The sequence below is a fragment of the Melitaea cinxia genome, chromosome 4 (assembly GCF_905220565.1).
Source record: "Melitaea cinxia chromosome 4, ilMelCinx1.1, whole genome shotgun sequence".
Lineage (NCBI taxonomy): Eukaryota > Metazoa > Arthropoda > Insecta > Lepidoptera > Nymphalidae > Melitaea > Melitaea cinxia.
In genome coordinates this window covers 12,271,041-12,292,075 of record NC_059397.1, presented here as the reverse complement: position 1 = coordinate 12,292,075, position 21,035 = coordinate 12,271,041, and the positions used below count along the sequence as shown (strand labels likewise).

Below are 21,035 nucleotides of genomic sequence, written 5' to 3'. Positions count from 1 at the left end.
ACATACATTTACAACAATTTTTTTTAATCACGTCAGGTTCAAAAGAAAGTGATTAGCCCGTATCACGTGTATTTATATTTTGTGAACGCTCGATTTGTGAATCAAAAAGAAAACCAACAAACACCCTGCAACCCTTTAACTGATGTTGGGCACACCAGGAAATTTCCTACTCGAAATATGGAGCAGCGACTGGGGTACTACCTCGACCTTCCAGGAGACTACACCTAAATAATACTGTTTTTAAGCAGTTTTGTGTTTCTATTGGTAAGTAAGGTGACCAGAGCTCCTTGGAGGAATAATTGGGGGTAGGGTCGGTAACGCGTTTGCAATGCTTCTGTTGGTATAGGCGTCATCACAAGCATCGAAAGCGTGTTACCGATCCTACCCCCCAGGAGCTCTGGTCACCTCACTCACCATAGAAACACAACTCTGCTTGAAAGCAGTATCCCAGTCCCAGTCGGGCTGCTTCAGACTTTGAGCAGGATATTTCCTGCCGTACCTTATCTCAGTTATTAACGGCCTCTCATTTTTGCGTTGTTTTCGCCGTAAGATAAAACATCTTAGACACATAGCCGCCGAACCGTTATTATAAGCGCGGCTGTGACCGAGTCGTCCAGTGCTCGTACTAAGCGCGGCGCGGCGCGCAGGCCATGGACGGGCAGTGCCTGGGGCGGCTGCTGACGGGCGTGGCGCGCTGCGGCGCGTGGGGCTGCTTCGACGAGTTCAACCGCCTGCCGGCCGCCGCGCTGGCCGCCGCCGCGCCGCAGCTGGCCGCCGTGCTGCGCCCCGCCGCGCCCGACCGCTCCGCGCTGCTCGACGGCAAGCGGGTATGCACGTGCCACCTTCTTACACTTATAACACACACGACTGGAACAGTGAAATTCCTATAATAAAATCGCCTTGCGATCGATTTCAGGATTCTTAATAAAATTTGTATGCAATAAAACAGATTAAATACTAATTAATAGATAAAATTAAACTATTTTGAAAGTTTACATCGTACAAAAATGTACGTACAAGTTTACGTTAGCCTCAAACCGATAAAGCAAAAAGTTGTTGTGTATACGTGTAATATGACTATCTACATAGCTTCTTAGTGAAGTTTGTATTCTGCCAGATACAAGTGTCGGAGTGGTGCGGCGTGGCGGCGACGATGAACCCGGCGGCGCGCGGGTACGGTGGGCGACGCGCGCTGCCGCCCGCCCTGCAGCACGTGCTGCGGCCGCTGGCGCTGCGGCCGCCCCCTCGCGCCGCGCTCGCCGCACGGCTACTCGCCGCTGAGGCCACGCACCCGCACCTACGTCCCGATGCACTCGCCGACGACTTGGACGCAGTATTCACACTTGCTAGGTGTGACACTGTATTTTATTAGATTATGACAGAAGTGTATAGACTCTGGATACATGGAATGCCTCTAGTTTTTCTTATCATAGATGCTTAATACATAAAGATACGTTCACGACGCGACGTGATATGTTTTTTGGGGTTTTTTATGTTGTAATATAATAAATGCGTGTATAATAAGTAATCTTAATATTATGTTTATTTTAATCCAAATTTGATACAAATTCTTTGACGTATAGTGTGTGTATAGTCGATCGGGGTACCGTTTGACAGGGATCGTTATCGTGTCGGTTTCTCCGTGAACAGTAGGGCTTGCTAAAGAAGTTGTGAGCAACACGAAGCGCACCCACAGCTCGCTGCTGAGCGCACAGCGCCACTACGACTGGGGGCTGCGCGCGCTGAAGGCGGCGGTGGGCAGCTGCGGCGCGGCGCTGCGCGCGCTGGGCGGCGGCGAGCACGCGCAGGCGCGCGCGGCGCTGCGGGCCGTGCTGCGGCGCGACGCCGTGCCCAGGCTCACCAGCCACGACGCCCAATGGTGCGGGTTGCGATGCGCTCTGGAACCTGGTCCGATGTGCCTTAGCATTCAATTCTATGTAAATTGTATCTACTCGTAAGGAGGCGTCCATTAATTACGTGAGAGTATTTTACTGATTCCCGATATTTTGACTCCCCCTCCTCTCCTGGTAAATTGTTGTGAGTTTTTTTAATGTGCTTTTGTTATGCAAATGAGATAATCTGTGTGTGATTACCTACGCTATGATTTCAATAATTTTATTTTAAAAAACAATCTAATAATATATAAAAATTTCGTGTCACGATGTATGTTCCAGATAAACTCCGAAACCACTGAAACAATTTTTATCAAATTTCGTAAGCATCTGTAATTTAATCCAACTTGGGAGATAGGGTAGATTGCATCTCGATTGAACCCGGTAGATGGCGCTGCTATCGATATGTAAGCAATCAAATTTGGTAGCTGTTTTCCGGGCAGGACAACGTCTGTCGGTTCCGCTAGTTTTCTTATATTTTTTTTCTAATATAAAACTAGTATTTAAATTTTTAATGACGTAGCATAGAATCACAATTAAAAAAAATTACGTGATATTTACCGAGAGTACCCTCTCCTCCACGTTAGAACCTCCGTATCACCTCACGTAATTAATGAATACCACCTAATGACGACACTAATGTCCGGTAAAATTCAAATAAAATTATATGGCTTCTTACTTATCTTTATAATTTTTATTCTTTCTTTTTATGTGTCTTAATAAAATGAAAATGAAAATGTGATGACAAACAAAAAAGAAACTATATACAAAGTTAAATTGTGTATTGTAAGAAAACCTGGACTAAAAGTTTTTTTTAAAGGACTTCATTTTTTATAATGTATTAAACAAAGACTCCGAATTCTTAAAATATATTTTTGTATTTCTAGGCAGACAAACATCTCTGCGTGGTAAATATAGTGAAAATTCGTTTTTTAACCAAATTAATCGTTTTATGTTTCAGTTTCGAAAATATCTTGGCCATGGTTTTCGCGGACGTGCCGGAGAAAGAATCCACCACAGATCCGGTTTATTTATCACTCGAAAATACAGTAAAACAACTTGGTCTAGTGCATAATAAGTTTCAGGTAACTGATCTTATAAATAATAAAGTTAAGTTAAAAAAACGCCAATAAATAAATATTATTAATTATTTCTAGATTCAAAAATGCATGGAGCTCTATGAACAGTTGCAACAAAGAATGGGTGTCGCCATTGTTGGTCCACCGGGATCCGGTAAAACCACTATTAGGCAAATCTTAAAAGCTGTAAGTTCACTGTCACTTAATATATATTATTAATTTTACTCTTTTATTATCAATACATGTTAATATTGTAGTTGTTGCATTGAAATTTTTTTTTTTTTTTTTTTTTGATTTCATTATTTTAATCTATTCAATTTAGAAAAATAATTTATTGGTAATTGTGAAATGATCCAAATAATTTTGTTTAAAAGTAAATAGTTATTAAATAATACGCTTCAGCCTGGCCGACGCCGCGTTGGGGCAACGGTTACAGCCATGGATTGTACCTGTTGCGCTGGCGGTTGCGGGTTCGATTCCCGCACATGACAAACATTTGTATTGGCCATACAGGTGTTTGCCGTGGTCTGGGTGTTTGTGCAGTCCTTGTTGGTCTCCCCACCGTGCCTCGGAGAGCACCTTAAGCCGTCGGTCCCGGTTGTTATCATGTACACCTGATAGTGATCGTTACTCATAGTAGGGAATATATCCGCCAACCCACATTGGAGCAGCGTGGTGGATTAAGCTCTGATCCTTCTCCTACATGGGGAAAGAGGCCTATGCCCAGTAGTGGGATATTACAGGCTGAAGCGTATTAAATAATAATAATCCTTAATCCACCTCACTGCTACACTGGAGGTTGGCGGATAATTATAATAATAATAATATTCTTTATTGCACACCATTATATATATAGGGAATATATTCCCTGCTATTAGTAATGGTCGTTATCTGGTGTCTATGATGTAACAACTGTACCGACTGCTTAACGTGCTCTCCGAGGCGCGGTGGACAGACCCACAGCGATACTGAATAAACTAATATGGAGGGACGTACCGCAGGCGCTGACTCAGCGGGGCAAGTCCGTGGTGGAGCACGTGATCTGCCCCAAGGCCATGAGCCGGCGCGAGCTGCTGGGGCACGTGGAGCGCGACACGCGCCAGTGGAGCGACGGCGTGCTGCCCGCCGTGGCGCTGCACGTGTCGCACCAGGCCGACGGTACGCGCGCGCCTTACTACCCGCCCTGTGTTGTAACGTCTGACACGCCAAACTTCGTACTCGACCCACCTTATGCTGTGTAATAAGGACTAGTTTTTTTTTATTCAAACCGTATCTAGACGATAAAGACACCAAAAAGAACTATCCAATTTGATACAATTAAGCCTGTAACATTCAACTGTTGATATATGCCTGTTTCTTCACGAAGAAGGGTCGGAGCTAAAACCACCACGTTGCTCTATAGCGGATTTTTTTTTTATACAATTAGGTCGATAATCAAGCGTACGTCTCACATGACGGTAAGCTATTACCGTAGCATATAGACGCTAAGCAACACCAGAAGTACGGCAACCGCGTTGCTGACCCTACCCCTGACCCTAGGTAGGGGCAGCCTAGCCATTAGATCTAGCTACCTTACCACAGGAACACAATATTGCTTGAGAGCAATATTATATAGCTGTGATCTTTTGTAAGGTAGAAGTACTCACTACTTCTGTAAATAATATTTAATAAAATAAATTAAAGATAAAATTATTGCAGTGAAGTGTGACAAGAACTTTTCTAGTATTAGTCGGCCGTACTAAGGCCGTACATAAATATCAGCTGCGTCTAAAGTTATCAGAAAAACCGTGACAAATATCAGGCATTGTCCACACGTTGTCTTATATCATTCAAGATTTTCTTATAGATGAAAGTAAATTTAAAAAAAGTCCCTATTATAAGAAGTAATTTAGCGTATGTACGCAGACGTGTGGTCGTGGGTAGTGTGTGACGGCGACATAGACCCCGAGTGGGTGGAAGCGCTGAACTCGGTGCTGGACGACAACCGCCTGCTCACGCTGCCGTCGGGCTGGCGGATCGCCTTCGGGCCGCACGTCAACTTTATCTTCGAGACGCACACTCTCGACCACGCCTCGCCGGCCACCATCTCCAGGATGGGGATTATACTCTTTAGGTTCGATCAAGTTATTATACTGAGCTGACGTTGACGTTCCCAGAAATAAGATTTAAAAGTTAATTTTAAACTGTGCTTTATAATGTGTTTGTGGTGTGCAATAAATTATAAAATAAATACATAAATAGTATACGTAATCAAAGCCAACGGCCGAGCACTTAAAACGCCACTAACTTTTATAAGTGGTAAATTTTGAGCTTATAATTCCATTCCGCCTTCAGCTGTCATAATGCTGTATGAATACCTGGTCAAAGTTTGTTTACATAGGTGAAGTAAACGTCGTTCAGTAGTTTTATGACTATATTTACATGCTTATACTGCCTTGAAGGTGCAGAGGATCGCCACTCTCGTGAAACAATGGTAATAAATAAACTATTGGGCTCGTCAATGAAGGAAAACATTTTGATAAATTTAGTAGAAATTTAAAAACATGTATATACAAGAACATGCAATTAAAATGTGTAAAATTTGTAGTGTTAGTTTTAGTCTTTTTAAGAGTTTAATGGTTCCGTTAAAGTATAAAAGAAAATTTACTAACTGTTAATAAAACATTTATTTTATTTCAGCGATGAAAACAACTGTTCGCAATATATTTTGGAAAGTTGGGCACAAAATAAAGAATTCGATAATGATAATGCAAAATTAGCTGTGCCCTTACTGACTGAAACAGTAAAGAGATGCTTGAAGTGGCTGGCAGGGCATAGGTCTGACGTCACTGTGAAAGATTGTAACATGTCTTTGGTAATTAAATTATATTTATTTTACCTTTAACTATATTTTAATTTAAAAATACATAATTTTGGACAAAAAATATCAGACTTTGTAACTAATTAATTTTGATATATGAAATGAAGATTGAAAATTTCAGTTCAAGGAAATGCATAAGTGCTTAGCCCTTTTCAGGTGAAACAAATAATCGCGCAGTTTGAATATATAGCCTCGGAATTTACATCAAACACTGGTCCTACTAGTCCGGAGGAAATGGTGTGGTCGGCTGTGCAGCAGAGTGTTATGGGGTTGATTAAGGAAAACGCTGTTAACAGTTTTTATGAAGAAGTAAGTATTTTAAATTAATCATTTTAAAATGTATTTAAAATAGTTTTTTAAACAATGCTATTGCAGTACTATTTTCAACTTTAAATACTTCAACTGGATATGTTGAACATGCCATTCTAATTAAATACGATTAAATTGGGTAATAAAGAGCGTGACTTAGTGCCAGCGATGGGTCCCTATTCTTTTAACGCGAGTAATCTATTAATAGTTGTAAAGAGCTGTTAGTATACAAACAATAAATAAGAAGAGTTAAGTACGAAATAACTAAACTCCACGAGTGCTGTTTGGACACTATATTTATTAAGTATAATAGGTAAGCACATAGTTGAAATGCATACATTGTATTTGCAGTATAAGCAAAAGTTGTATTCCATAAACAGCTAAAACTATTAAAAAGATGTTGAAAATATTTACGAATAAGTGTTTTGTTCAAAAGTTTTTTTTTTTTTTTTAATATACAATTATACAACTAGATCGGCAAACAGATGTACGTACCACCTGATGGTAAGCATTACCGTAGCTTATATGTGCCTGCAACAACAGAAGCATCGCAAACGCCTCTACCCTCACTAGGAGCAGGAGCTCTGGTCCCTTACTCACCACAGGAAGACAACACTAATTTGGAGCAGTGCTATTTAGCTTTGATCTTCTGTAAGGTTGGGGTACTTCTCCAGACTAGGTTTTGAGTAAAATATACACTATATTCAGCCTACCCAGAGCCATACCTCAATAAACTATAATAATGTTAATAGTAACTTCTAATGAACATCCCCCGGCTACAGCTTGAAATACCGTCAGCGCGGGCCCTAGCCGTGGGAGGCGACACGGGAACAGGAGAGTGGGCGGACGCACTACTTCGCTCTACGCGCATCCGTGCCTTCGAACCCGCTCTGTTTGCCGCTATACGCTGCCATCACGCAATCATCATTGGGCCTGAAGCCAGCGCTAAAACGTGAGGATAAGTACTATATTTAGATCATTCTGATTCTAATGTACCTTCAGCCATCTTACTTTTGTATTAGAAGAATTAATTCGTGCAAAAATCAGTTTTGATAAATCTATTATAAGATAAATGCTGTAAACAGGAGAGTTGTGTTTTTTTTCCATATCATTTCATTTTTTTAATGACACACTATCGCAGTTCAGTGCTGGACATAGGCCTCCCCAAGTTCGCGCCAAACATCCGAGCTTTCTGCTATCCTTATCCAGTTTCCACCTCTCCCTGAATATATTACATATTTAATAATTTTGGTCGAATATTTTTAGTAAACTATAAATTAATTTTCGGTATTTGCTCATTTTTGATAGTCAAATAATTTGATTATAAAAAAATATATATACTTGTACAGTACTTATTATAGTTTACAGAAAAAAGAATTAAAAAATTGTGATGTGTTTAATGAGAATAGACACTCGTGTTTAGACTTACCAATCTAACAAATAAGTTTTTCCTTACAGGCTTTTAGCAGAGTATATCCTAAAAGAAACCAATTCTACTGTTGTAACAATAGACTGCACACCGCACCTGGAACCGAACGACATCATTACGGAATTGAAGCGGGTGAGATTATGTAAAAGAAAAATATTAAGAATTATAATTAATCACTAAATACTTTCAACTCTGCAGTCTTTACTAACTCCCTTTGATATATTTTTAATACATTTTTTTTTCAAGATTTGTGTTTCTACAGACTGTTTGAGAAATACTTTATAAACAATTTTTATAGCAGTAATATTTTTTGGTTGTTATCATATAATAGGTACAATTGATAGTGATCGTTACTCATAGTAGGGAATTTATCCGCTTACCCGCATTGGAGCAGCGTGGTGGATTAAGCTCCGATCCTTCTCCTACATGGAGAATGAACTCTGATCTCAGCAGTGCGATGTTACAGGTCGAATCGTTAAATAAGTTAAGAGGAAAGGGTACCGAAGAGACTTTTCAAAAATAGGTATTTGAATAAAATGTTTCTGTCGCGCTGCATGCCGCTACCGCGCCCCGCGCCATCTCCGCCCCGTTTTTTCTATGTGTGACTGTCGTGTTGTTAGTGTGCGTGCGCCGGCTATTCAGCTATTAATTGTTGACGATATTTTAGTATTCGCATCTTTCGTTTGTGATTGACTACGAGTACATATAGCGCATAGTGCTATTTTTCTGAATTTGGCTTGTTTTATTGAATTTGTTCTGCATCGTATTGCTGTGACTCGGCTTACTATTATTGAATTTCGTAAACTACTTATTATTTATGTTTTATTATTTTGAATTGGATACTCTTTGTGACTTGATACATGTCTATATTTTTGTGGGTAATTATCGAAATACTTAGGTACTTTATTTATGAATTAGGTATGTAATTACATGGTTGAGGTGTGTGTAAGAATGGGTAATGAAATACATACATAATTATAGTGTATACATGTAGTACATGATATAACAATGGTTAAAAATAATATTATAAATAAAAAAAAACAAGAAAAGCCGCCTGCGTGAAGAACAACTATTAGAAAGTCAATTGAAAAAGCTGGAACAAGATAAAAATTCAATAATTACACAAAGATAGCTAAATAAATTACACCAATTTCAAACATTATGTACTGTACACTTACAAAAATCATGAAGGCGACTTTTTCAATTATTATTTTATTTATGTTTTTTTAGTTAGGCAAATTACGTAATCGATTGATTTTTTTTAGAGTGGTTGATTAACATGACATAACATAACAATACACTTTATTGAACACCAACAGAAAATAATAATACGTATCAGATTGATTTTTAACCGACTTCCAAAAAAGGAGGAGGTTCTTAATTCGACTGTATTTTTTTTTTTTTTTGTATATATGTTACTTCAGAACTTTTGTCTGGGTGGACCGAGTTCGACTTGTACGCAAAGGAAAAAAAGCCGACTTCAATTACATCGACATGTAATACAACAAAGGTAGACGAAAATATAGTCAAGTAAATACGCGTTATTAAAGATTACTCAAAAATTTGTTATCAGATCTCGATGAAATTTAAATATAACTACACGATAAACATCAGCTTTCGATTAAATTAAAAATCATCAAAATCGGTACACCTAGTAAAAAGTTATGCGGTATAATACAACGTAGGTCGACGAAAATAGTCAAGTAAAAACGTATTATTTATATTACTCGAAAAGTTGTTGTTAGATCTCAAATAAACTCAAGTGAGACCAAATGACACACACCACCTTTCGATTAAAAAAAAAATTGTAGAAATCAGTCCACTCAGTCAAAAGTTCTGAAGTAACATACATAAAAAATACAGTTAAATTGAGAGCTTCCTCCTTTTTTGGAAGTGGGTTAAAAATAGAAACCGATTTTACACGTCTATAGAATTCCTAAGTCGACAAGCTTGAACAGTGAAAGATTTAGTATAAACGAAAGAGGAGTGAGAGGGAAATTCAAGAAGTAACCTTTCCTCAGAACGAAAACTGCGTTCATTGGAATCACTAAGAAACTTAAATCGTCGTTTTAGATAAGCAGGTACAACAGGATTAAAAAGAATAGAGTAAAGTAAGTTGAGAATATACGTATTCCCGAAGTAGGGAATTGGGTGCCACTCAGGGCGTAACATTACATTATGCCCCCTATTACAGGGCCCCTAAGGTGTGTAAGCAAAAATTAGTAAAATGCTATCCACAATGTCACTTAATCTTGTGCTTCCTGGAAAAAAGAATAAAAAAACTGTCATACATACCATAGATATACATACCTATAGAGTTTTAACTTCAGAAATGACTGAAGTCTGAAAAGCAGTCCCCTTTTATCCGAGTCAAGCGTGCGCCCAATTGTTGATAACATTCTGTATCGTTTATTTCGGGATTCAGTTAATCATTATGAACAATGAATTAATCTTTTTTATATAAGAATGGGGCACACAAGCAGACGAAGCCATCTGATTTATAACGGCTACCGTCGCCCATGGCCTTTAGAGAAAAGATGTAGACACTAGACGCTTTAAAACCCCCAAATTTTAGCAAGGAATTTCGCTTACTTTTTCGCATAATATGCCAGAGAGCCTTCAGGTTCGCGCAATGATGGAAGTGTAGACTAAAAAAAGTTACCTTCGACAGCTTTTGTAAGAAACAAAAGGCATGGGTTCCATTTGGAAAGCCCAATAGTCTCTCGCCAATTCTGCTGTGTTTGAACTTTGCCCTAGCGATTTACTACCTATAAGACCTGGAGGCAGCGTTGAATCTCTTCTTCAGGTTATGCGCCTGTGAATCCCTCATATAGATGCGGAAAATTCATAGGAATTCACTAATAGTATTGGCCTCACAGGCTGAAGCGAACGATCCCCCGCATCTATTGCTGCAGGTCAAGGCTAATAACTCTCCAGCTTGGAACTACAAGCTCTTTAAATTAGCTTAAAATCCGAAATTCAAAACATTCATTCCATTAAAGAACTCATGGAATTATTACTGATAAAATTCAATAGCCTTGCATCCAATTTTCCGGAGGTATTAACTTGATGTTTTTCAAAACTAAAACTGATAAAAAATTACCTAAGGATTTCGATGGAACAGGAACAGCTACAGCAGACTACACTCACTATTGTCTATTCTAGGAGGAAGTTATAACTTAGAATCAATAAAAATTTATTTTAATTCAATGCAAGCATTTTTTGTGAGAAATCTTTACCCATCATTTGCCTGCCCCCCCACTAATTTTGATACAGGGTCCCAAGGTTCCCGGGGTTCCAAGGAATACTACGCTAGTGGGGCCACTTGAGTTTTTTACGCAATTCAGAAATATGATTCTATTTGCGAAGTCCAAATACGAAGTCCAAGTACATAGATTCGACCAAATTTAATAATCTGCTCCTCAATAATGTTAAGAAAACAACTAAGCAATTTTTTACCGATGAAAAAAAACAGAGGAGGTTCTGAAGTCGCTACGTACCTATATTTATTTATGTTTGACCATGCATAGCTTTTTACAGAGTATTCCGAAATTGATAAAAAAATATATTGGAAAGAGTAAACCCCGAAGTTGTTTTTCGCCTAGGAGGCGAGGAAGAAGCGTGGCTCGCAGCTTGCTTGGCATAGGCATGGGAAAGAGCAGTCCTAATTTTTTAAACTTTCTTATTGTATTTTTTATTAGTATTACGGTAATAATAATCATAATATACTTTTTTGAAATCCTTGTATTGAGCCCTTTTGATACCAAAAACAAACAACACAGTTATTTACCATAATTATCATTGTTATTTGTTAGCGAAACCCTTCGTTAGCCCAGGTTTGCACAGTGTTACAATAAAAACCGCATATACAAATACGGTTTTATTGTAGTTATGAAAAGAGAAATTATTTAATTTTGTTAATACGAATTTTAGAAAATATCGACTAAAAATAACATCACTAGTGTATCTATATAATTGTCGACTATCAGGCATCACTTCGCTGGCGTATATACGTATTGCTTTGACCCTTCCCTCCCCCAGACCTATCCCCCAAAAAGCAAGAAAGGGACAACTGCAGCTCAGACCGTTTTAGGTATATAATTTTTGACCAAAACAGTGTTTCGTAGTCGACTGTTTTCTCCTCAAAACATGGCAATTTTTTAAAAAAATTTTTTTTAGAAAATAAAAGAAGACTTCGGCTATGCCCCTATGTTTTCATTTTTTTGAAAATATGCATATATTTTTTTTAATGAGTGTCTGAAAATGTACAAAAAATTATGCAATATTTCGAGTTTTTGAAGTCTCCTAATTCCTATTATAATAAGAATATGAAAAAAATCAAAACATAGGGGCATGGTCATGGCAGCAAAGAGTTCTATGTCACAAAAATATTTGATCTAGTGTCATTATCCAGGGAGAAAACAGTCGACTACGTTTGTATGGAGAAAGACCCGGTACCCTTTCCTCTTAATGACAATAATTAAGAAAAACAGATATGACGCTTATTCCACAGTTTAGTAATTTAATATGATAAATACTGTGGAATAATTATTCAAAATAAAATCACTTTACGGTTTCGAAACCTTACTTTGGATTTTTTTTTTTTATAATATTTCTACTATGCGGAGCCCCCCGGCCAGCAGTGGGGCGCTCCAGGCCGAATCGTATATTAGCGCCGTTGTTGTCAGTCGGCGGCGCGCGGCGCGGGCGTCACGCTGCTGCTGCGGGCGCTGCACCGCGCGCGCCGCGACCGCTGGGGCGTCGCGCCCGTGCACTGCTTCCTGCTGCAGGTTTGCCCCGCTCATTGTATCCCCTGTTGCGGTCACTACAGCCGATCGCGTGTCCGTAAGCCCGTTCGAGAACATCCAGGAAACGGTCGGTTACAACTAAAATCTCAACTTGAGCTGTGTAGTCCTGAGTGTGTGCAGGGTACGGCAGGAAATATCCAGACAGGGGCAGGACCTCGAGCTTACAGAAGAACACAGCTAAATAATACTGCTCTCGAGCAGTGTTGTGTTGCTGCGGTGAATTAGGTGGCCAGAGCTCCTGGGGAGGTTCAGGGGTAGGCTGGGGAACGCGCTTGCGATGCTTCTAGTGTTGCAGGCGTCAGGATACGGTGACCGCTTACCATCAGGTGTAAAATAATTGTGTTTGCTCGCAAACGAAAAAAAAAAAACCGACTTCAATTACATCGACGAGTAATACAACGTAGATCGACGAAAAAATAATCGAGTAACATTTCGTTTTCAAAGATTACTCAAAAAGTAGTTATCAGATCTCAATAAAATTTATATGTGACCACATGACAAACATCAGCTTTCGATTAAATTAAAAATTATTAAAATCGGTACACTAAGTAAAAAGTTATTGCGGATTTTCAAGAGTTTCCCTCGATTTCTCTGGGATCCTATCATCAGATCCTGGTTTCCTTATCATGGTACTAAACTAGGAATATCTCCTTTCTAACAAAAAAAGAATTATCAAAATCGGTACATCCAGTAGAAAGTTATGCGGTATAATACAACGTAGGTCGACGAAAAAAGCGCCAAGTAAAAACGCATTATTAGATATAACTCGAAAAGTAGTTGTTAGATCTCAAATAAATTTAAATGGGACCAATTGGCACACACCACCTTTCGATTAAAACAAAATTTGTCGAAATCGGTCTACCCGATCAAAAGTTCTGATGTAACATACATAAAAAAAAAAAAAAAAAAAATACAGTCGAATTGAGAACCTCCTCCTTTTTTGGAAGTCGGTTAAAAAATATCGGTACCGATAACTACATAGATATTACGGCTCGCGTCTAACCGCAGTCGTGTGCGCAACTGCCCGCAGCTGGTGCGCGGCGGCGGCTGGTGGGCGCGCGGCGAGGCCGGCCCGCAGTGGACGGCGGCGCGCGTGCGCGTGTTGTGCACGGCCGACCGCGCGCCGCTCGCGCCCCGCCTCGCGGCCGCGCTCTACCCCGTGATGCTCCCGTACGTGACGCCCCTGCTACCTTCAATAAAGATATTCATTAGCTTCAAACTCAATTATAGAGGAGTAACCTAAGAGACTACTGTCGTACTGAGTGGCTACGGTACTAAAGAATATAGCCAGCCCCTCTCTTCCCGTGGGTGTCGTAAGAGGCGACTAAGGGATAACACAGTTCCGCTACCACCTTGAAACTTAAAAAACCGACCGGTGGCGGGATAACCATCGAACCGCTGGCTTCGAAATACACAGGCCGAAGACGGGCAATAGCGTCTTCGGTGCGACAAAGCCAGCCCTGCGGCATAGGCTGTAATGATGATGATGATGAACCTAAGAGAACGTACCTATACTACATGATCGGGTCAGAGGGGGAGACGGTCATCAAAAATACGACACTTGGTCACTAGTACGAGGGGTGGTCTTAAGTTTTCGTCGTGTAGTCAACATCGTCTAAAAAAATATCACGCTTTTTCGAACTATATTTTAATATAACACGCATCGTTTAGCCTTTTTTTAAACTTCAAGATGGAAATAATTTTATTTAGCTTTCTGTTTGGGAAAAAAAATTGGAAACCATATTTCTGAGCTACACTACGGTTGGTCACCGAGAGGTGGCGTGGGGGAAAATTTGTAAAAAGTGGATCACGAAGTATGGGTACTTCCCCTATTTTTTAAAATATTACGATGTGTTTCGCACAACAACAGGTGTTTTAAGGGACAGCAAACCGCGTCCCTTGTTTAATGAAAGTCTCTTATCTTTTATGAAGTTTCGAATTTAAGAATACTGCTCTAATTTTGTTCCTCGCGTGTTCTGTAACCTTTTGCTCGCTATCTGAGATTAACTATCTGAGGTAACTTGTCAAGTTTCTAAACTAGTAAATGTTAATTTGTCTTTCACATCTAACACCAATTTTAATTGTCTCTTATGCCTAGTATTTTTTCTAGAATTGATGATTTATGAGGTTAATACTTTTGTTGTAGTGAAGCTGACGACGACGAATTGCTGGAACTATTGAAAAGTTATCTAGCAGAGAATACTAAGAATATAACCGAAGCAGATATTTCAAGTTTGTCTAATAATATGTTAACACTGTACAAAGAGGTGAGGAATATTCTTGTGTGTCCAAATTGTTTTATATTATAACTAATTTTGTTACATACATTACATGATATTTCTAGGTGACAGAGACCTTCAAGTCTCTACCGCATTACAAATGGAACCCGTCGCATCTTAAACAGTGGTGTGAGAATATAAAATGGTTTTCTCCTTGCGACTTCTCACAAGTTGTCATGGTAATACACTTTTTTTAAACTTCTTCAAACTTGTAAATATTGTATAACCATACCTTTTCTGGGACCGTATATTATAAACTATCCCTAATAAATAGAAAATCGATTATGAATCCTAATTTCTTAATTATTTATTTCATGTCATTTGTTCAAGGCTGTGAACGCAGTAGCGAATATGATATTTAGGAACAGGCTTGTCACGGACGATGAGAAGTCTCAGTATAATGCAATGGCTCGAAACAGTTTCAAAACTAGCGATGATGTTTACTTCAAACCAAAACTGCGCAGCGATGGCATTTACTTGGAACCAGTCGATTACAAAGATTGGTACGAAAATACTCAGAAGCTAATAAACCAATGTCGTAAGTTTCTTTTCGTTTCTTAACTTTTTTTTTCTTAGACTCTACGTCCATCTTAAAAATTCTACGAAATGTTAATTATTAATTTATTAATACTTATAATTTATAACAACCGTTCTGGTGTAGTGGTGCGTGTAGGCGCCTAACACCGACGGTTTGAGAGTTTGATTCCCATTAAGGATGGATATTTGTATTTGTACAAATATTTTTATTCCGGTTTGGATGTCTGTCCTTTTGGGTCTGTCTGTCCACCGTGCCTCGGAGAGCAGGTTAACCTCCGCATCACAAGACCGACGACCGGGACCGACCGAAGTCCCGGTTGTTATTACAGACACATGATAGCGATTGTTACTTATACGAGTAGTATGGAATATACCCGCCAACCCTCAGTGGAGCAGGATGTAGGAGAATGATTAAACTTAAATCATTACCTACATGGAGAAAGAGGCCTATGCTTAGCAGTGGGATATCACAGGTTGAATGGTATTAAAAACGACTATATTAATAAAATAAATAAACGCTTCGCACTCAACGGATCCCCCAGTAGGATTTTTTCCTGTGTCGGGGGTCCGGAAACACACACAATACACAAACACAACGCCCAGACCACGACTAACATCTATATGGTCGATACTGTCGTGAGCGGAAATCAAACCCAGGACCGCCAGTGTAACAGCTGCTACTGCTGTTGGCGTATGTATATCAATACTTTATTTACTTATTACTAGCTTTATTGTTATGTAATTTTTATATGTTATGTTAAAGTTATTTATTATTATCAATATTTTGTTTTCAGTAACTGACGATGAGAACTGTTTCGGCGAAACCGGTATTGAAGTGTGCAAGGAATTATCAGTATTATGTCCAGTGATTGCACTGGCGGTAAGCTGTATGTTAAGTAGATGTTGATGAGATTCTAACGCTGTGTTTTTGTATTTTTTACTCTTTCTTGATTATATACATTTGTATGTTGTCTTCATTAATTAATTATCATCTCTTGACATATAATCTTTTTTTTTGTCACTAGATCGGCAAACAAGCGTACGGCTCACCTGATGGTAAGCGATTACCGTAGCTTATAGACACCTGCAACACCAGAAGCATCGCAAGCGCGTTGCCGACCCAATCCCTAATCCCCCCAGGAGCTCTGGTCACCTTACTCACCAACAGGAACACAATACTGCTTGAAAACAGTATTATTTTGCTGCGATCTTCTGTAAGGTCGAGGTACTACCCCAGTCGGGCTATTCCATATTTTGAGCAGGAAATTCCTGCTGTGCCCTACCTCAGTTAAATATATTATAATAATATAATCATTATTTTTATTACAATTCATCCGTCCCTTTTTTTTCGGCGACACGTTAGCAACGGCCACAAGTCAGCGTATCGGCCACAGCGCTGACTCGTGGCCGTTGCGCTGGCGTTAGCGGGTTCGATCCCCGCACACGGCACACATTTGTATTGGCCATACGGACGTCTGCCGCGGTGTGGTACAAGCGAGGCCGCCCGCAGATGAACGGCGGCGCGGCGGCGTGCGTGGCGCGCGCGGGCGCGGGGCGGCGCGCGGCGGCGCGGCTGCTGGCGCCCGCGCGCCTGCTGCCGCTGGAGCGCGCCGACACCTTCCACGCCGCCTTCCACAGCGTACTATTGTTTATGTGTTTCTTTCGAATAAGGTCGCATACTCTCTTCGGACTGTATTGTTGTTATTTATAACATTATCACATACTTATCGTATGATTCCCTTAAGTATTAACGATGTGGTCTAATTATAGTAGCCGTCTGGCAAGTTTATATCACAACAAAAATTATCTCAAATTTGGAATTGCAACTCAAAAGTCCATAAGTATGCTATAGCCACGTGTATAGTGAAAAATGTTAAATTCATCCTAAATTTGATATATTCGGCTTCACCTACAATGACAAAATTTGGAAGGTGTTTAACATCAGTATATGCAATGCGCGTGGTACGGCAGGCGCTGACGAGCGCCAGCGAGGGCACGCGCACACTGGCCGTGCTGGGCGAGGCGGCGGCGACGGCGGGCGCGCTGGCGAGCGTGGAGGCCGCGCTGGGCGCGCGCTCGCCGCTCGCGCTGCCGCCCGCCCTGGCGCCCGCCCTGGCGCCGGCGCCGGCGTCCGCGCAGCAGACGCAGCGCACGTTCACTAGTAATTTCTTCGCTACCTATGTATACATATTTTTTAATTTGATGCCACCTTTCATTAGTTCGCCTGAAATTAAAGTAAAAATACAATTATCGCACAAATTTAACTTTAACAATCATAAAAGACATTTTTGGTAGATCATTCAGTTTCCTAAGTCATTGTGGCGCAAATAATCCGTTGATTGATTTGTGAGCTACAAAATTGTAAAACAAAATTCTATGTTATTTGACTCTATGATTTGATTCTATGTTATTGTTGTTTGACCTCTAAATGTTAAAATTAAAAACAACAATTTTCAAAAACTCTCAGGGTACGAATAAATATTGTATGTATCTAACAGATAAAATGCAGTTTTATGGTGAAACATAAAATAAACTTCTACTTACTTTCTTTTCGATACCCTTTATATACGTCAGATAACTTTATCAACAACCAGTGAAACATTCCCTAACAAGATTTTTTAAAACTATTTCAGATATGAAACAAAATCTAGGTATAGTGATTTGCTTGGACGCAGAGCAGGACAACTTAGCTGAGTTGTTAGATTCGTACCCGCTGCTCTACAACGCAAGCCTTCTATGCTGGTGTACGCACTGGTCGGATACGACGCTGGCAGAGACACCAACGCTTATCGCTCAGAGGTACAGTCCCCTGTATCACTGTGAGCTCACATGCACGCACACTCACTGCACCTACAACCGCTCACAGGTAGAGTATATTAATGCACTTCACCCATTAGTATATAGTATATGATATTAGTGTTATATATTATGAACTTAAATTAAAAAGCATTAGAAATCTATAAGAATTAAATCTATATTTATGCAAATGTGTAGTTGTTTTTCATCGCAATATTTTGTGACTTATTTTATTGCACCTGATAATAGCTGGATTTTTTAAATAATGAATTCGATAAATATTATTACAGTTTAATATTATTTTAGACTCGCAAAAGAGAATTGTCTACAAATGTCCGAGGAAGACTTTAAACACATTCCAGTGCAAGGATTCGTAGATATATACAAGAGTTTGGATAACGATCGAGTTCGCACGCCGTCTCGGTACACACATTTCATAAAAACGTTTTACAAAATATTCAGCACTAAGAAACAGACTTTGTTACAACGGAGCAATACCTTAACTGTAAGTAGTATTTTCAATGACTATAGATTCTCATTTCAAAATAAAATTATACCCAATTATATTTTGAATATAAATTTCTAATTCTGAATTTTTAAACATGTCATATTCAGTAAGATTAGCATTGTTTTATGTGTTTTATTGCTTACCCCACAGACAGAGATACCTTCACGCAATAACTAAACTTTTTCGTACAAAAATAACTTTTAAAGCCAGAATAATGAATTCTGATATCCGCTGATTTAAATAAACAAACACATTAAAGAAATAGTTCTTCAAAATCTCTTGCTAAACAATTAGGCTGGAGTAGAAGCATTACGTCGCGCTCGTAGCGAAGTAGCGAGGCTACAGACAGAGGCAGCAGAACAGGAAATCGAACTATCCGAAAAACAGGCGAAAGCCAACCAAGCTCTGGATCAGATAGGAGCTACCGTCCGCGCCAACACTGACAAGAAAGAAGAAATGCATCAATTGAAGAAGAACATTGAAATGGAAAACGAAAAGCTGCAGATTCGGTAAGATATCGTCAACGTAGAAAAATATTAACCTCCAAAAATTAGTCTAATTTTCTTTTTTGTTGCAGAAAGAAGGAAATCGAAGAAGAGTTAGCTTCGGTCGAGCCCGTCATAGCGGCTGCTCGGGCTGCGGTCGGCGACATAAAGCCTGAATCCCTGAGCGAAGTGAGTAGCGCGCACATTCTTATGTCCAAATTTGTTCTTGCTTAGACAAATTTACTTTTATTGTGGCCTATTACCTTAGCTTATCAATACCTTATCAATAAAAATGTTTTCTTAATAGGCGAGTTCAGTGTGTACAAAAATCGAATTTTATAGAATGTTTTAACTGTAAATGAACTAATATCAGCATGATAATTAGGACGCCGCGTTGGCGCAACGGTCACAGCACTGGTTTGCGACTGTTGCTATGGCGGTTGCGGGTTCGATCTCCGCACATGATAAACATTTGTATTTGCCATACAGATGTTTGCCGAGGTATGGGTGCTTATGTAGTCCTTGTGGGTCTCCCCACCGTGCCTCGCAGAGCACGTTAAGCCGCCGGTCCCGGTTGTTATCATGTACACCTGATAGCGATCGTTACTCATAGTAGGGAATATATCCGCCAACCCGCATTGGAGCAGCGTGGTGGATTAAGCTCTGATGCTTCTCCTACAGGGGGAAAAAGGCCTATGCCCAGTAGTGGTATATTACAGAATGAAGCGTTGGCGAAGCGACTACAGCACCGGTTTATTGTTGTTCCGCTAGCAGTTGCGGTATCGATCCCCCCCACATGGCATACATTTGTATTGGCCGTACAGATGTTTGCCGTCACCTGAGCGTTTGTACTTGTGTATTATTGTATGTTTCTCGACACAGGAGTTAATCGTAGTGAGGGCCGTTGAATGTGTGGTAAAAAATTATGTCTATGGCAGGTACGGTCGCTACGCGCGCCGCCCGATGTAGTGCGCGACGTACTGGAGGGCGTGCTGCGGCTCATGGGCATCGCGGACACCTCCTGGCACTCCATGAAGAACTTTCTTTCCAAGCGAGGCGTCAAGGAGGACATTCGGTAACTCAGTTTTTCTTTATTTTTGATTTTCTATATTTATAATGACACCCTTTCTGGTAGAATATTAAATGAAGGCTACAGTGAGTACCGCAATCCTAAAGTCAATTACTATCTGTACGTTCTAGTGTACATGTTTGTTTTTATATCTATATGGTAGGGCAAGCAAATGCGTATTCCACTATACGTTAAGTTACCACTGCTGCCCATAAATACTCGCAGCATCAATTTTACCGCAAATAAGGAGCAAAATAGAAAAAAGAAAAACTTTCTCACATGTGTTTACCATGTCAATAGCTACGAGTGTGAACACTGTGTCCAAATGTAGTCGTATCCATAGTTCGCGCATCATTGAGGTCGAGCACAGTAGGAGTCGGGCATATCCTGCACATAATCTGAAACAGCTCGACTGGGGAAGCACCTCAACCTTACAGAAGATCACAACTAAATAATACTGTTTTCATGCAATTTTATATAAGGTGTAAGATGGCCAGAGCTCCTAGGGAGGGTCGGGGATAGGTCGGCGACGCGCTCGATGCTTCTACTTTTATAGGCGTCTATAGGGTAACCGCTCACCATCAGGTGGGCCCTAAGATTGTTTGTGTAAAAAAAAAAACAAGATTCATAAAAGTCTCTGCGAACACCCACAGCTGCCTGGATGCGAGCCAGATAAGTGCGGAGGCGCTGCAGTCGGTCCAGCGGCTGCTGCAGCGGCGCGGCGCGTCGTTCGAGCCGGCCGCCGCGCGCCGCGCCAGCGCCGCGTGCGCGCCGCTGGCCGCCTGGGTGCGCGCCAACCTGGACTACGCGCTGGCTCTGGCGCGCGTGCGGCCGCTGCAGGAGCAGCAGCGGCTGCTGCTCAGGTGAGGCTCCCACTGCACGCGCACGTTGCGGTTCCGCCTGGGTGCGCGCCAACCTGGACTACGCGCTGGCTCTGGCGCGCGTGCGGCCGCTGCAGGAGCAGCAGCGGCTGCTGCTCAGGTG

The 21,035-nt window shown here is 40.5% G+C and overlaps 1 protein-coding gene across 1 annotated transcript in view; it reads left to right on the top strand.

The window, feature by feature from the left end:
• The window catches only part of LOC123670400 (cytoplasmic dynein 2 heavy chain 1), an 86,280-nt gene that overhangs the window by 41,146 nt on the left and 24,099 nt on the right, over positions 1-21,035 (top strand). Inside the window, exons 31-54 of the mRNA XM_045603898.1 lie at positions 648-827; positions 1,118-1,350; positions 1,697-1,879; positions 2,854-2,977; positions 3,050-3,157; positions 3,973-4,129; positions 4,877-5,084; positions 5,651-5,825; positions 5,988-6,140; positions 6,923-7,092; positions 7,599-7,701; positions 12,258-12,359; positions 13,408-13,547; positions 14,524-14,644; positions 14,722-14,835; positions 14,987-15,194; positions 15,988-16,073; positions 17,165-17,354; positions 17,827-17,992; positions 18,296-18,494; positions 18,792-19,006; positions 19,075-19,171; positions 19,921-20,057; positions 20,705-20,914. Coding sequence (XP_045459854.1) covers positions 648-827; positions 1,118-1,350; positions 1,697-1,879; positions 2,854-2,977; positions 3,050-3,157; positions 3,973-4,129; positions 4,877-5,084; positions 5,651-5,825; positions 5,988-6,140; positions 6,923-7,092; positions 7,599-7,701; positions 12,258-12,359; positions 13,408-13,547; positions 14,524-14,644; positions 14,722-14,835; positions 14,987-15,194; positions 15,988-16,073; positions 17,165-17,354; positions 17,827-17,992; positions 18,296-18,494; positions 18,792-19,006; positions 19,075-19,171; positions 19,921-20,057; positions 20,705-20,914 — 3,779 coding nt within the window. The remainder of the gene's footprint in view (positions 1-647; positions 828-1,117; positions 1,351-1,696; positions 1,880-2,853; positions 2,978-3,049; positions 3,158-3,972; positions 4,130-4,876; positions 5,085-5,650; positions 5,826-5,987; positions 6,141-6,922; positions 7,093-7,598; positions 7,702-12,257; positions 12,360-13,407; positions 13,548-14,523; positions 14,645-14,721; positions 14,836-14,986; positions 15,195-15,987; positions 16,074-17,164; positions 17,355-17,826; positions 17,993-18,295; positions 18,495-18,791; positions 19,007-19,074; positions 19,172-19,920; positions 20,058-20,704; positions 20,915-21,035) is intronic.